The sequence below is a fragment of the Bos indicus genome, chromosome 1 (assembly GCF_029378745.1).
Source record: "Bos indicus isolate NIAB-ARS_2022 breed Sahiwal x Tharparkar chromosome 1, NIAB-ARS_B.indTharparkar_mat_pri_1.0, whole genome shotgun sequence".
NCBI classification, from domain to species: Eukaryota; Metazoa; Chordata; class Mammalia; order Artiodactyla; family Bovidae; genus Bos; species Bos indicus.
In genome coordinates this window covers 135,813,503-135,828,117 of record NC_091760.1, presented here as the reverse complement: position 1 = coordinate 135,828,117, position 14,615 = coordinate 135,813,503, and the positions used below count along the sequence as shown (strand labels likewise).

Sequence of the window (14,615 nt, the reverse complement as noted above, 5' to 3'; positions counted from 1 at the left end):
AACTCAAGGGCAGGGATCAGAGACTCTGAGAGCCCAGCACTGTGGGGTCTTGACTGAAGGGACTTCACTGAAAGGACAAGAGGCACCTGCTGCTTCTCTGTACCAGCATGATAAGTTGGGAGTCGCATTACCTCCCATCCCCATGGTCTTAGGCCCCCAAGGATTGGGCAAGGGACAGTCTCTGGCCAGAACATATAGGTTCTGTCTGCTCTCTAGCAAATATACATGACAGTACAAATTCATGACCAAGTTACATTATATTAATAGAAATATCAAAATAGAAAAAAGGCTTGGAATAGCAACCATCTTCTAGAATCTGAAGGCTGGCATTCATTGTTCATGAGCTCGGCTAAAGGCAGTGCCTTCAGAATTTGGTTAAACTGCAGAGAGAAGAACCAGGGTTAATTGCAGAGAATCATTTTCCAAGCATGACCACTGAAAGGGCTGAAACTGGCTTCTGAGGTTGCATGGAGCTTCCCTTCCTGAGTGAGATCTGTGGAAATAGAGCTGGTGGCTTTGGAATCAGGCTGTCTGTGTCACAGTGTCAGTAGCTTTCACAAAGACTTCAGACGATGGCACTGTGGCCACTGAGGTTCCATCATATGAGGCCTTTCCAGAGGTGGCTTCTGGAAGGGTCTTCTAAGAGCAGTGGCACTCAAGAGATCTGCATGTGACCATGACCAATGTCCAGCAACTCCAGAGGACATGGTAAGTCAGCTCCCTATACAGTAAAGGCCAGGAGCAGACTCAGTATGCTGAGGCATGGACGGTCAAGGTTCTGTTGATAATCTCCAGGTTCTTGCTGTGTGTCCCTCCCCGCCCAGTGAGCCTGCTCTGGGAGGCAGCCTTAGTGTAGATGGAGGGCAGGGAAGCTCCAGGGAGAACCATGCCCCCCCAGTGCTGCCTTGCACAAAGTTGGTCTCCAATAAACATTTGTGGATGAAAGGAGTCCTTCGTTGGCTTCTGACTCTGAACCTCCACCCAGGGCAGCAGTACCTCTCAGCCCAAGCCCAGGGAAGGCACCCACCTCACTGGAGGCAGTGAGAAGAGGCTGAGAAAACGCTAATAAGCACAAGCATGTTCAAAACCAGGAAAGTCAACCTCTCAGGCCTCTACTCTGTGGGCTACAGGAGACCAGACAGCTTGACGGCTTTTGACATTCGCTGGACTTCCTAACCTGATTGCTGACATCCCTGACAGCCTCTCTTTACTCCACGACCCACAGGCTAAAGTCCAGATGGAGAAGCCCATGTGAAGCCACCTCATCTGCACCCGAGTCAGCTTTGGGGAGGGTGGTCCTCCCATCACTCTGAGATGAGGAGTCCTGTCTCCCCACTGTGGTGTGGGGGCCAGGTGTCATGGCCATCCACAGCCAGCCACAGGTCTTCACCACCATGTGACTTTCTTAGTGTGAGACATACTCCTGGAAAGACGGAGATAAACCTACACAGAGCTGGGTACAGAAGAGTCTACAGTTAACGTGAACACCATTTGGATGGCCTGTCTTCAGGTGTTAGTCCGAGCTCTGGTCCTGAGCGTGGGTAGCTGAGAGGACCCACTGGCCATACTTCCCCATGAGAGCTTCCAAAGCAGCCTCTTGGGCAGGAAGCGAGGATCGGAGGGGAAGCAAGTCGGTCCTCCTAGGCTCTGTGCTGGTGTTGAACCCAGATACAAAAGGGACTGCAGCCAGCCTCCCCTCCCCTAGCCTGGCTCTGGTCAGTAATAACTCACTCCCCTCCCTCTTTCCTCTGGGCAGATACCCAGAGGTCTCCCCACAGAGAAACCACAGAGCTGGTGAGGGACCGGCGGGGCTGCGTCAGTGAGCATCCCCATCGCGCAGGACGAAACTGGGCTTGTGGGGGCCTCGCCCAAGGGGCCAGGAGAGACCCAGCCCTCCAGCTCTGTGCCCATCAGGCCCCTGGGCACGCTGGGGGTGCTCCGGGAGGAGGAGACAGGGAAAGCTAATGGTGATGGGGTTTTCTTTCTCATTTATGAAACAGAAAGGAGGCACCGTGGTAACGTTAGTAAATATGGGCAGGTATGGGGGCAGGTCCGCTCTCAGGAGCAGGGCAGCAGCTGAGGCCGAGGGTCAGATGAGGCTGGCCGCCTTCTCCTGCACATTGTACTCTTTGTTCTTCTTCACCCGCCAGCTGATGAAGATAAGCAGCACCGAGCCCAGAGCCTTGTAGGCCACCTGCAGGCCCAGGTACCTGTGAAGCAGGAGGCAGGACACGTGAGGGGTATGGCGACTCTGAGGCCAGGGCCACTGAGCAGAGCAGAATCATTGTCACAGTGACCCGGGGTCATGTGTCATCACCACTCAGGTAAGGATCCGTCCCCAGCTGAGTGGGAGCCACCTTCCTCATCCCTTTTGTACACAAGCCTAGAGAGGCTTGTAGGACGTGGGAGCTACATGGGACTCCCAGTCCAGTGCTCCTTGTTGCCACCTTCCTTGGTGCCCCTCACCCCCCAGAGGGCCAGTGAAACACTGCAGCACCAGCCATCTGGGAGGGTGCTGTGTCCCAGCACAGCCAGGAAGGGGGCCTTCTCCCTGCCCTCTTGGTCTGCCCTCCTCCTGGACTTCTATGCCCCTCCCACAGCATTTCCAGACCCCGTCCAGGCCCCTGAAGCCCACTCTCCCCACTTTGTTTGTGACAAGACAGCAGGTGAGGTGGCTGAAGGGGTGCAGAGCTCAGTGGTGCTGCAGCTGGGCTTGGTCCCACCTGCCCTTGGTCTCTGCCAGGAGCTATGATGGGCCACCTCTTTCCGAGCAATAGGAGGCTGGCCTGGCATCATTGTTCCACAGCCATGACCTCTTCCTTTAATAACCCTCTTTGTGATGCTGTCCCTCTCGAGGGCCAGGGGGGCCTGAAGACGGGGGCCAGGACACATCAGAGCAGCCTCTGGGTCTTGTTACTTGGATGGCTCTCTGTGAGCCTGACTTGCTGGTCAGTGGTGGCCCCCACTCCTGCCCATGGCAAGTTCCCCTCCAGCTCTCCCTCGCAGGCCTGAGAGCCTCACAATTGCCACTGGAGTGATGACCGCCCTTTACTCGGGCCTGGGGCCTGGCGCATCGTGCAGGCTCTCACCTGTTCCGGAGAGCATTGTTGTCATAGTAGACACAGGCCCCTCTCCTTCCCGAGCACTTTGCGCTCCACAGGATGCAGGAGTAGTCAATGGTGAGGCCATAGAGGGCTGGAGACGGCAACCAGGCTAGCATCAGCAGGAAGAGAGTTGAGAGAGCTCAGGTCACTTGGAGCTGTCAGCAGAGGCACCAGGGCAGGGTGGGGAGCCAGGTGCCTGGGGCCCCTACACAGCTCACAGGCATGAGAACAGCTCTGCCCCAACCCTGGGAACCACAGTGACTTTGGAAAGCAGACTAGCTTTCTGTGAAGCCTGAATTACTCTTTCACTGGAGGCTCAGAAGAGAAGAGGGACCTGAGCCATCCTTCCAGGACAGTGAGCTGCAGGTGTCCCCTTGTACCAGCTCAGACAGGTACCAGAGTTCCCACGCTTGGGATTGCTGGGCTCACCGGGTGGCAGGAGAAGGCTCTTGAGGACACCGACTCCTCAGGCCCTCAGGGCAACCCAGAGGCAAGCAGGTGCCCTCATTTTAATGGGGAGGAAGGTGGGCTCGGCTGGCTCACCTTTGCATAGCCAAGCAGAGTCAGGGCTGGACTTGGAACCCTAGTTCTCGGAGGTTCGAATCCCGCGTTCTTCCACAATGGCAAGCTGCCCTTAGACAGCAAGCACCACCTCCAGGCCCCCAACACCCTGGGTGTTCAGAGCCTCTGCCCCAAAGCTGAGTGCTGAGAACTGGTCCAGCAGGGGCCGTGCCCTATGGCTGCTGAATATTCAGGTCAGTCCTGCATCCTTAGCTACGGGTCTAGACAGGGGCAGGCTTGGCCAGATCCACACCCCGGTCAGGCCACCCCATTCTCAGACCCACTGAAAACAGCCTCCCAGACTCTGTTTAGGGCCCTGTGAGAAGCTGCTTCTGGGGGGAAGAAACAGGCAATGTTCTGCTTGTGGCTCTGCTGTGAAGTGGGGACCTTTAAGAACCAGCCTCTGTATCAGACCTGCTTGCTCCCAAATCTCCAGGTGAATGGGGAATGGAAGTTGGCCACAAGGAATGACCTTCCTAAATGATGTTCCCTGAATAGAAATGAAGTCCACAAAAATTTCTAACTAAGTTCCAGTGGGTAATTTGAAGCTGGCCAAGTCCTTTTCTCTACCCAGGGTGGAATTGCATTCTTGGGTGATGAATGGATCCCTCCAGCCTGCAATTTCTATCTGTGATCTCACATTGAGTTATCTGAGCTTGAATGAAAAAAACAAAGGCAGCAGGTGCTTTGAGCACAGGAGGGGGTGTTTTCACAGTGGTGGGAAGAAGCAGGGCGAGGTGCTCCAGAGCCTATCCTAGCTGCTGTTGAGCTGGGTAGAATGTAAGGTTTCCTTCCCAGTGGAGGTTTCAGAGCAAGTTATAAATGATAAGTTATAAATGGAAAGGCACTGTGGTGACAACTGTGCCTCTGCCATTAGGACAGGGTAGACCCTGGTGCTTTGTGTCCTCGTAATATAGGCCAGAGGAGCAGAGTCTCAAGAAGGGGGCTTTCGGAGCAAGTGGCCAGAGACCAAGAAACTCCACTGACAGAACTGGCTCACTCCTCCTTATCCCACACTCACCCAACTTTGGTAGGAGAGGGCCCCCGCTGGTTAGGCCCAGGAGAGACATCACCCACACACCCCAGGGTGATCATGGAAGTTGCTACAGAGTGAAGCGCAGCCAGGCTCCCGAATAATAATGCACTGCAGGCTTTTCAGGGATTTCAGCATTTAAGGTCAGAAAGTGCACTCTGATGCCAACTGAAGTCTCGTCACTGAAGTCAGCATATTCCCCACTGCAGTGGGAACCCCCAGGGTCCTTAATAAATCCCTCCTCCATCAGTGCCTTTATTTCCTGTACCTGTCACTGCAAGTCTCCATATGAGTGCCTTGTGTTTAATCCAGTGCCTGGAGGCAGCCAGAGGGGACAGTCCAGCATGAGCAGTCTGGGAAAGGACCTGCAGCGTCCTCATACCTGGGGCGAGCTGGGTGCTTGCAGATGCCTGCAGACAGCGCATTCACAGCCAGTCCTGATCCCTGGGCACAGCGCCCTTCCTCCTCGGGCTCTCACTGCTTTGGCAGGGTTTGCCAGCAGAGGGCCCCCCTTTGCTGAATAGAGGTAGGAGGAGTAGATTTTGTAAAATGGAAGGGAAGCCAGGGCTGGGCTCTGCTGCTGTTCTGGCTGCGGCAGGAACGCGAGGTTTTATTCCTACAGTGAATTCTTGGAGAGAGATGAAAAAATACCTACACTCAGCATTCTATTAGGCATTCGCAGCTGTGTCCACTTTTCCTTCTTACACAGTTTTGTTTGGAATTAATGCCATAGATGGAAACTTTCCTAATCTCAAGTGATGCGGAAACAGTCCATATGGGATTTGGCATTTGCTGTTGTGCTTATTATGTACAGCTTCTTATGACAGAGATGAGATGGGGCTTTTCCCCTCCGCACCCCACACCCCACAGCCCTCTGATTTCCCTTAATCTGGGGCCACCAGGAAGGGGGCGTCCCTGATACTCACCCAGCAGACGCATCAGCAAGAACTGCACTCCGATGGCGAAGGACTTTTCATCCTGGTTCACCACACTGAAAAGGCAAACAGGAAATCAGCCGGGGCAGGACTCAGGGCTGAGCCTTCCCTCTGCTGGTGCAGTCAGCCTCAGGGCGCATCAGACCTGCCCTCGAGAGGCCCCCCTGGCTTCCCCTGGGCCCTGTGCTCCTATTGTTCCTCTGGTGGATCTCACAGTGTGATCATTGCACCAACAGCATCATCAGCATCCCCTGGGAACTTGTTAGAAATGCAGATTCTCAGGGTGCACCTCAGATGAAGAAGCAGATGCTCTGGGGGTGAGGCCCCGCCCTCTGTATTGTAAGAAGCCCTCTAGAAGATTCTGTGCACACTCAGGTTTGAGAACCACTGGTCTCTGTGATTTTCAGGGCTGCCCAGAGCTCCCTCCAAGAGGCAGAGGACAGAGCATCTGGGAACCAGAGGATACTGAAGGCTGTGTTTATGGCAACAGGTCTGAATAGCTCTGGTGGTGTTTTACAGCAGTAGAAGACAGCCCTGATGCAAAGTGTAGCCAGAGCCCCTGGGCTGAGGGCTCCTTTGAGCAGCTAACAGAATCCTCCACTTTGGGCTGGGGCGGTGGGCATGTGACCTGTGTGGCCTTGCCGGGCTCCACACTCCGAAAGGCCCCATGTTCGCTTCAGTGCTCTGCTGTGGCTGGCTTGACATTCTTGATAATTTTGGAACCAGGAGCCTTGCATTTCCATTTTGCACTGGGTCCTGCAAATTATGCAGCCAGTCCTGCCCCCGCCCTTCTTCCCTCTAGAGGAGGAAAGCACTTGCCTGAGGAAGGAGACTGAGAGAGGAGAGGGAGGCTGTCTGGAGGAGGAATTGCTGGGCCCTGCCATGCCAGCTAGGCAGGGAGAGGAGAGGAAGGCCCCCATCCACGACATGGGGAGTCAGGAGTGGGCCAGCCAGGGCACCAGGCTTCCATGTGCCCTGAGTGCACACTCCTGAGTGGGAGCTGGTTGGGGGAAAGCATTCAGAGCTGAAGGGAATTCAGATCTCCACACACATATTGTTTTATTTCCACAGTTCTGCTAGCAAACTGGAAAGGGACCATCTTTCAGCTTCTCAGAATCCCCACTGGGGTGAAGCAGGGGAGAGGTACCCACTGGGAGCCCCCAGTGGAAAGTGCCTCAAATCCCAATCTAATGGACACTCCCTTTATTGAAATAAGTCCCTTCAATGGGCCAATCCACAATAGATGGATTTGTTTTGGTCCTTTGCTTCCATGTTTTGGTCCTTATCTCTGGATAGACTCTCCTGGTTTCTCAACTAAATGGGACTTGGGAACCCCAAACTGGCTTCTAACAGAGAGTTTGAGTTCCTTGTGATCTCTGCCCCTTCACCCCTGAACTAACACTGGCTCTCTGACCTCTGTCTTGTGATACATTATTGGCACATCTTCACTCCCAGACTGTATTTCCATGCCTGCTTGAGGGCCATGAGTGATACAAATAAGGTTTGGGCCACGTACAACATTGGCTTTACCCCTCACCTTCTTTGCACTACATAGCATCCATTCTTTCATCTTTCCCAGGGGAATTTATCTTTAAATTATTTGGGGATACTGGGGCCTCTTCTTCAATTTCACTCCAGCTCCTGACCAAACTTGGAGGGGATAGATTTTTCTAAAAAAGCCCACCCTGGGGTTCAAATGGTGCTTTCCCTCCACTACTTCCTCATCCCTGATGAGTGGCAGTCCTCTGGGAGGCAATCTAACAGCAATGCCCTTCTCCAATGTTTGGGGGCTTCCCTATGAAATTTCTTTATTCTATTCCCTCTCTTTGTCATGGCCACCCACATACCTTTCTCAGAATTACTGGGTCCACTGTGGTCCATCTGACCTGGAGTGCAAGAAGGGACCCACACGCAGGGGCCTTGAGTGAAAGCATGAGTACTTGGAATGCACAGATGCAGAGCGGTAGAGGAGAGGGTGGCGACGGTGTTGAGACAAGCAACCTACTCTGAGCACCCCTACACATTCTCGTGGAGTATGCTAAGAATGTAAGGGCCTGACTGTGTGCTTCCTGGGTCATTTCCCAAGGGTGTGGTTGCAGTGAACAGACCTAAGGCATGAGGTAAAAGCTGCTAGACCTGCTGCAGGCTTGGTCTATAGAAGCAGTAGCTCTCCCAAGCTCAGTGCTCCTCAGCTGTGCCCTACACCCACTGCAGTGACACATACACCTGAAGCCCTCCACGTCACCCAGTAGGACATGGGGTCACAAATAAATGATGCAGCATGAGCTTCACATTGCTTGCTGTCCTGTGAGCAACAAAGTCCTTTGCCTTTGACCTAGGAGTCTTCCGGCTTCTGCCAGCATCCTTATGAAACAGTAACAGAAACAGGAGCTCGGTAGTTTGCAAGCTAACTTGTAAATAGGATAAAACCCCAGACTCCTCAACTCCTAGTCTTCTGGGGAAACTAGCTGTTGATAAGAATAGTAATAATAATTTGGTGGTAATAATTCTTCCAGTAGTCATGTATGGATGTGAGAGTTGGACTATAAAGAAAGCTGAGCGCTGAAGAATTGATGCTTTTGAAATGTGATGTTGGAGAAGACCCTTGAGAGTCCCTTGGACAGCAAGGAGATCCAACCAGTCCATCCTAAAGGAAATCAGCCCTGAATATTCATTGGAAGGACTGATGCTGAAGCTGAAACTCCAATACTTTGGCCACATGACGTGAAGAACTGATTCACTGGAAAAGACCCTGATGCTGGGAAAGATTGAAGGCAGGAGGAGAAGGGGATGACAGAGGATGAAATTGTTGGATGGCATCACCGACTCAATGGAAATGAATTTGAGTAAACTCTGGTAGTTTGTGATGGACAGGGAGGCCTGGTGTGCTGCAGTCCATGGGACTGCAAAGAGTCAAACATGACTGAGAACTGAACTGAACTGAACTGAATAATTTGGTAAATATTGATAATGAACCATTATGCAGAGCAAAGCAATTTACAACCCCCACATGAATCCTTTGAGGCCAATATCATTAATGCCCTTTCATTCATGAGGAAGGGCTTCTTAGGTGATACAGTGGTAAAGAATCTGCCTTTCAATGCAGGAGACACAGAGATGTGGGTTTGATCCTTGAGTGGGGAAGATCCCCTGGAGTAGGAAATGGCAACCCACTCCAGATTCTTGCCTGGAAAATTCCATGGACAGAAGAACCTGGCAGGCTATGTCTATGGGGTTGCAGAACTGGACACAACTGAGTGACTAAGCACACACATACATGAGGAAATTGAGACTTGGTGAACTTGACAACACTGAAGGACATTTAGCCAGTTTATGGTAGAGCTAGGCCTTTGACCCTGGACCGGGTCTTTCAAATCCTGTTTTTCCATCTCTGTTGCCAGACTGATAAGGACAGGAGGGAGGTAGGCAGGGGTAAGTTATGCCAACTTGGTTGAAACCTTATTTTCTCCTTTCCAGAGGGTGAGGTGAATGGAGGGTCATTTCATGTCAACACCTCAGGGGCAGCTTGGTGTCACTGTAACAGGACACCTGCCTTGGCCTGCCGCCTGTCCTGCCCTCCCTTCTGACCTGGCTCCTAGTACACCGGGGCTTTTCTCATTGTCATCCTTTCCACAGTCCTTATTCTGTCTCTGGAACTTTTCTCGTTTTCCTTCTCTGATTTTATGCCTCTAACTGAATTCTCCTCCCTCCTCTCTGTTCTTTTGAGAGTTAAAGATAGGTGAATCTACAGGTGTGGAGTCAGCGTGGAGCCTGGAAGCCTGGAGGGGTCACGTGGCTCAGCCGGCAGGCTCCGCCTCCTCTCCAGGCCCCGCCTCCTCTCCAGGCCCCGCCTCCTCTCCAGGCCCCGCCTCCTCTCCAGGCCCCGCCTCCTCTCCAGGCCCCGCCTCCTCTCCAGGCTCCGCCTCCTCCTCCCTCCTCATACAGGATGGAGAGGCAGAGACACCCACCAAATGAGGCTGCAGTATGGAACTCCACACGGGCTGGCACCAAAGCCCTGACACTGGCGCACTAGTATTATCTCCCTGCATCACCCCAAGAATATCTCATGTCCGAGGACTCAGAGGACCAGGAGAGGCAGGAGAGCTGAGAAGGGGGCAGCTGGACGTTAAGTGAGGGGAGCGTTGGGAAGGAGAGGTGCACTCACCGCAGCACCATCATGTAGAGGGGGTTGTGCGAGATGCAGGCTATGAGCGCCGCAAAGGAGATGAGGAAGATGGTTGGGAGCAGGAAGTGGGCGCAGGAGACGGGACACGGGCCTGTCTTCGCTGAACCAGATCCCCTGTTAACGCAGCTGCAGTTCAAGTAGATCTTGGAAGGAGATGGAGGGGAACAGGGGAAACCTGCTGTTATTATTTCGAGTCCACACACTTTAAATGCCTGCTCCAACGGTCACCCCTCTGCCCTCCCTGGGGACCTGGTGATGCTAGATGCAGAGACTGGAGAAGAGATGAGGTGGGGATTTCAGGTGCCCCGGGGATCTCGCTTCTGATCACTGGGCAACAAACAGTGTTTGTTTCACCAAAACCAGTCGTCCGTTGTGCGCTGGACTCCTCCTGCAATTACACCACGAGGGGGTCTGCAGGATCCCGCTGCCAGGTATGGTCCACCAGTTGCGGACCTGGGTTTGGGAGGGCCCTCCTCTGGGCCAGGCCACCTGCTGCCCAGCAGTAGTGGTTTTCTGGGTTTTTGTTTTTGCTGTTTGTGTGTTTATTGCAGGGACATTAAAGGAAGATAAAAATAGGAGGAGATACCAGTGGGAATGGACTTCCCAGGTAGCTCAGCTGGCAAAGAATCTGCCTGCAGTTCGGGAGACCTGGGTTCAATCCCTAGGTTGAGAAGATCCCCTGGAGGAGGGCATGGCAACTCACTCAGTATTCTTGCCTGGCGAATCCCCATGGACAGAGAAGCCTGGCAGGCTACAGTCCATGAGGTCGCACAGAGCCTGACACAACTGAGCGACTAAGCGCAGTGCAGCACAGCACCAGAGGAAACACAGTGAAATCCACTGAACTTTCTGCCTGAGATAAATTCCTCCTTCCTCTAAAGGTCTCTGTCTCAAGTCTATAAATCCATACAGCTCAACATGGTTGTACAGCTCACCTTGGTGGACCCTGTCTGTCAGGTGGCTTCATCTTCCCTCTCACATCATCTGATGGACCAGCCTATGGTCCAACTGCTTTAAGTGTCAAAGCCATTAGAGGGCAGAGATTGGAACTAATAAACTGGTATGCTTCCTTCTCCCAAGGACTGGAACTATGGACCTTCTTTACTTGGGCTGCTGGGAAGCTCATAATTAAGTTGTATACAATGTTGCTGCTACCTTCCTCAGTCTGGATTTTTTACACATATATTCCCTTATAATTTGCTATTTTTTTCTTGATATTATGCTGATGAACCTTGGTCTTGATGTGGTTGTGCTGTTATTGGAAACTTGTCAAGATTATTTCTGGAGGTAGACAACTCAGAGGTAAGTAAATAAAGATAAGAAAACCACAGAAGCCACCACAGGCTCTTCCAACAAGAAGGCGACTGAGAAGGCATCTTGTCCAAGCTCCTGGTCCTTGCACCTCCTAGAACCATGCTCCTCTGCCAGCGGAGGTGGCCATGGAAGCAGCTTTGCCTGTCGTCTCAGGGAAGATGGCTAGCCTTGCCCATGCCCTCCACACAGGTTTAAAGGAACAGGCTGCATCCTCTCCCTAGGGAGCTGCATAGACTTCTCGTGCTCTTAGGATAAAGAATGTCCAAGTCTGAAGCCTGAGCCCTGCCTGCTCCCAGGCCTAGCTGGGTATGACCCTCTTCCACACCTTGTGCCAGCCCTAGCCTTCTCGCTCTTCCCATTTGCCAGATCATTCATGCCCTTGGGTCTTGCTCTTGCATTTGCTTCACTCCCAGGTCTTCATAGGGTTTTCTTCCTCTGGTGGTTCAGTCCTAACGTCACCTCCTCTGGGAGGTCCCCAGATATTCTCTGTCTCATTAAGTCTCTTCGTGGCATGGGTTACCTTCTAAAAACACTCTTGTGCCTTTATTTGGTGAATACAAGTTCATGAGGGTGGGGACATGGGCTGATGGGTTCCCCACTGAATCCTCAGCACCCACGAATGTGTCTGGTGTTCACTACGTGTCTGTTGAATAACCACACAGACAACTGGAGTTGGTTTGCTGCTGTCTGATCTGGGGAGGCAGGGAGCACTCTGAGGGCCGGCCAGGACCTTGCCAAGTGAGTATCGTGAATGTGAGCTGTGTGAGTGGGAGGCTGTGGCTGGGAGACACCTGATCTTGCACAGACATGCCCTGGGCTGAGGCAGCACCCTGGGTTCTAGTCCCAGATCTGCACCATGAATAGCTACAGCCTTCAAGCCAGTCGTGTGGCCACAGCTGAGAGTGCTCAGAAGGGTTGAACCAAAGGGCCTCCTTCACCACTTCCGGCTCTAAACTTCCAGGTCCACATCACAGAGGCCCTCTGTCCTCAATCTATGTGGGCCTGTCCATATGGCTTTGCGACATAACAAGGTTGCAGGATGCTGGTGTGCCCAATAAGGACCCATCAGGGTGAGACTGGCAGGCTTTAGCGGAAGGAGTGCTCTGACTTGTTTCTGCTTTGAGCATTGTTAGGCTTCAGGAATGTGAATTCATTGGACATTGGCCAGTCTTTAATTGACTTTGGGCTATAAGCATCTGATCATGACCCTAGGGTATGGGAGGTGGAGAAAAGGTGGGTGTGGCCCAGAGGCCAGGATGCTGGGAATGAGTGGGGTGGAGCCCTGCCCATCCCAAGTGGAGGAGCAGGCTGTCAGAGCACACACTAGGCAGAGACCTGGGGCCCCTCCGGCCCTTACCGGTTGCTTGAGAGCTATGGAGCTGAAGTTGACTTCACTGCAGCCAGCGTGGCACGGGGAGAGGTATTCAATCCCATCGTCTCCACAGACCGGGTGGAAGACAGAATCTGGGCACGAGCAGCCCTGGCGGCAGGGGAGAGGTTGTGGACGTATAGAACTTGATGTGCTGCCAGCAAAACAGGAAATGGGAATCAAACAAAGCAAGACCAAAGGAAAGCCTCGCCACTCCAGCCCAGCGTGACTTCCCTGCCTGGTTAGCGTGCTTGTGCTTCTCTGTTTGTCTTGGGCCAGCGCCACCCAGAGATCTGAATCATGTCTACTGGAGCCAAGGGTCAACTTGGCCGGTGTTCATGGCACCTCTGCTTCTTCTGCCAGTAGGAGCCCAAACCTACCAACTAGTCATTGGGAATGCTTGGTTGGCAAATCCCCCACTGCAGAAGGGGTCGAGACGAACAACCTGCCAGGACTCTGATGAGAGAGAAGGCAGATGCTATGGGAAAGTCACAGGTGATATTTCCCTTCCTTTCTCTTTCATGTGGGCTCGGCTGAGGCCCCTTGAGGTCATCTAGGGTCTCAATGGCTCCTGTCTCTGGGTCTAAGTAGCCATCGCCCAGGTTACTGCATCCACCTGAGCTTTAACCCAGTGGTTTCACTGGCTGGTCACACCAGTCTCTCCGCCCTCCATATCCAATATTCATGATCTCCTCTGGGAAGGGTGGGGGTTAGGGGCTGATAAACCACAGTTCAGAACTTTGCTAAAATAATTATTCCAGTGCTGGTTAACAGTAATGGGGCATCTCTCATGCTCCAGGCACTGTGCCTTAGGGCTTTTCATGCACTGACACCACAGTAAATGTTCTGATAATGATGCTCCCTTTGTGGATGAGAAACCTGAAGTAAATTTCCCCAACTAGGAAAGAGCAGCACCAGACCTCGGACCTGGTCTGATGACAAAGCCCTGTGCTAAACACCCAGGAAAGCATTCTTGGCCTCTGTCAACCACAGCCAGAAGAGAAGTACAAACTGGGAGTGGGCCAGCGTGTGGGGAGGGGCAGTTCCATCCTGAATAACACTACCCTCCTTCATACCCTCTGGAGACAGGAGAGGTCCTTTCACAGGCAAGGATAAAGCACCAAAACTGAAAAGTACGCTATCTTCCGGTATTGCAACCTCACTGGGCAAAATCTAAAAGAAGAGGTGTGGAAAGGTGGCTCTGAGGGAAAAAAGCAAAAAAGCACATCCCCTCCTTGGCTTCAAAGCCCTTCCTGAACATGAAGCCAAACTTAGAACTTAAAACCATGTCACTTTATGCAAGCCGACAGGTATCCTTTACCTGCCCTCTTCCTCACCTGCCCTAATTTTTTAAGTCTGCCATCACTTTCATTGTTCTTCTCCAAACCTTTTCAAGTCTCTGTCTCTCATCTTTCCTCAGCAGCTCAATAAGACTCTGTAATTCTAGCTGGTAGAGAGCAGATGCTAAACATAGCTATTTCCTGGTTCCTGAGGCTCACAGCACTACAGATTCATCTTGAAACCAAACAAATCAGTTTCTATTGCTTCTTAAAACGCAGAACGCTAATCCTGATTGCTAGTGGCCCACTAGCACTCTCTGATTTCTTCTCATAATTGAGCACACTAAGACCTGGCTTTCTCAGTCGCCACATACGAGATCAGATCAACAAGGGAAAAGGAGAGAGGACAGTTGAAGAAGCAGAAAGAAGATGTGGCAGCCATCTGCAGGTTCTGGACTCCTCACCCTCGCTCCCCTTACCTCGGGGGGTAGACCTCCGCCACGAGCGGGGTGGAGCAGCCCATGAAGAACAGAGGGGCACAAAGGATCATGGAGATGATGATGATGGTGGCAGCTACACGGGGAATGGTTTGCAGAGAGAAAGCACAGCGCTTCATGAGGATCCCTCCAAGCAGCATCCCCAAGGCCGCAGCAGGGAGGTTCACAGCACCTACAGACAGAGAGAAGCTGGTCTGGGCGCAAAGGCCTTGGAGTGCTAATGTGGACCACCGAGAAGGGGGCATGGCTTCCTGAAGGGACATTCAATATGTTTAATTGCAACAGTAATAGATGACATTAATTGAGCACTTACTGTTTGCCTGGCATACTGACAGA

General features: G+C 52.5%; 1 protein-coding gene across 1 annotated transcript in view; it reads right to left on the bottom strand.

Moving 5' to 3' along the window:
• Positions 1-238: 238 nt before the first annotated feature.
• Positions 239-14,615, bottom strand: part of SLCO2A1 (solute carrier organic anion transporter family member 2A1) — an 89,347-nt gene continuing 74,970 nt past the window's right edge. Inside the window, exons 9-14 of the mRNA XM_070794633.1 lie at positions 14,262-14,451; positions 12,491-12,656; positions 9,799-9,962; positions 5,625-5,689; positions 3,090-3,213; positions 239-2,210 (exon numbers count right to left, since the gene is read on the bottom strand). Coding sequence (XP_070650734.1) covers positions 2,090-2,210; positions 3,090-3,213; positions 5,625-5,689; positions 9,799-9,962; positions 12,491-12,656; positions 14,262-14,451 — 830 coding nt within the window. The 3' untranslated portion in view covers positions 239-2,089. The remainder of the gene's footprint in view (positions 2,211-3,089; positions 3,214-5,624; positions 5,690-9,798; positions 9,963-12,490; positions 12,657-14,261; positions 14,452-14,615) is intronic.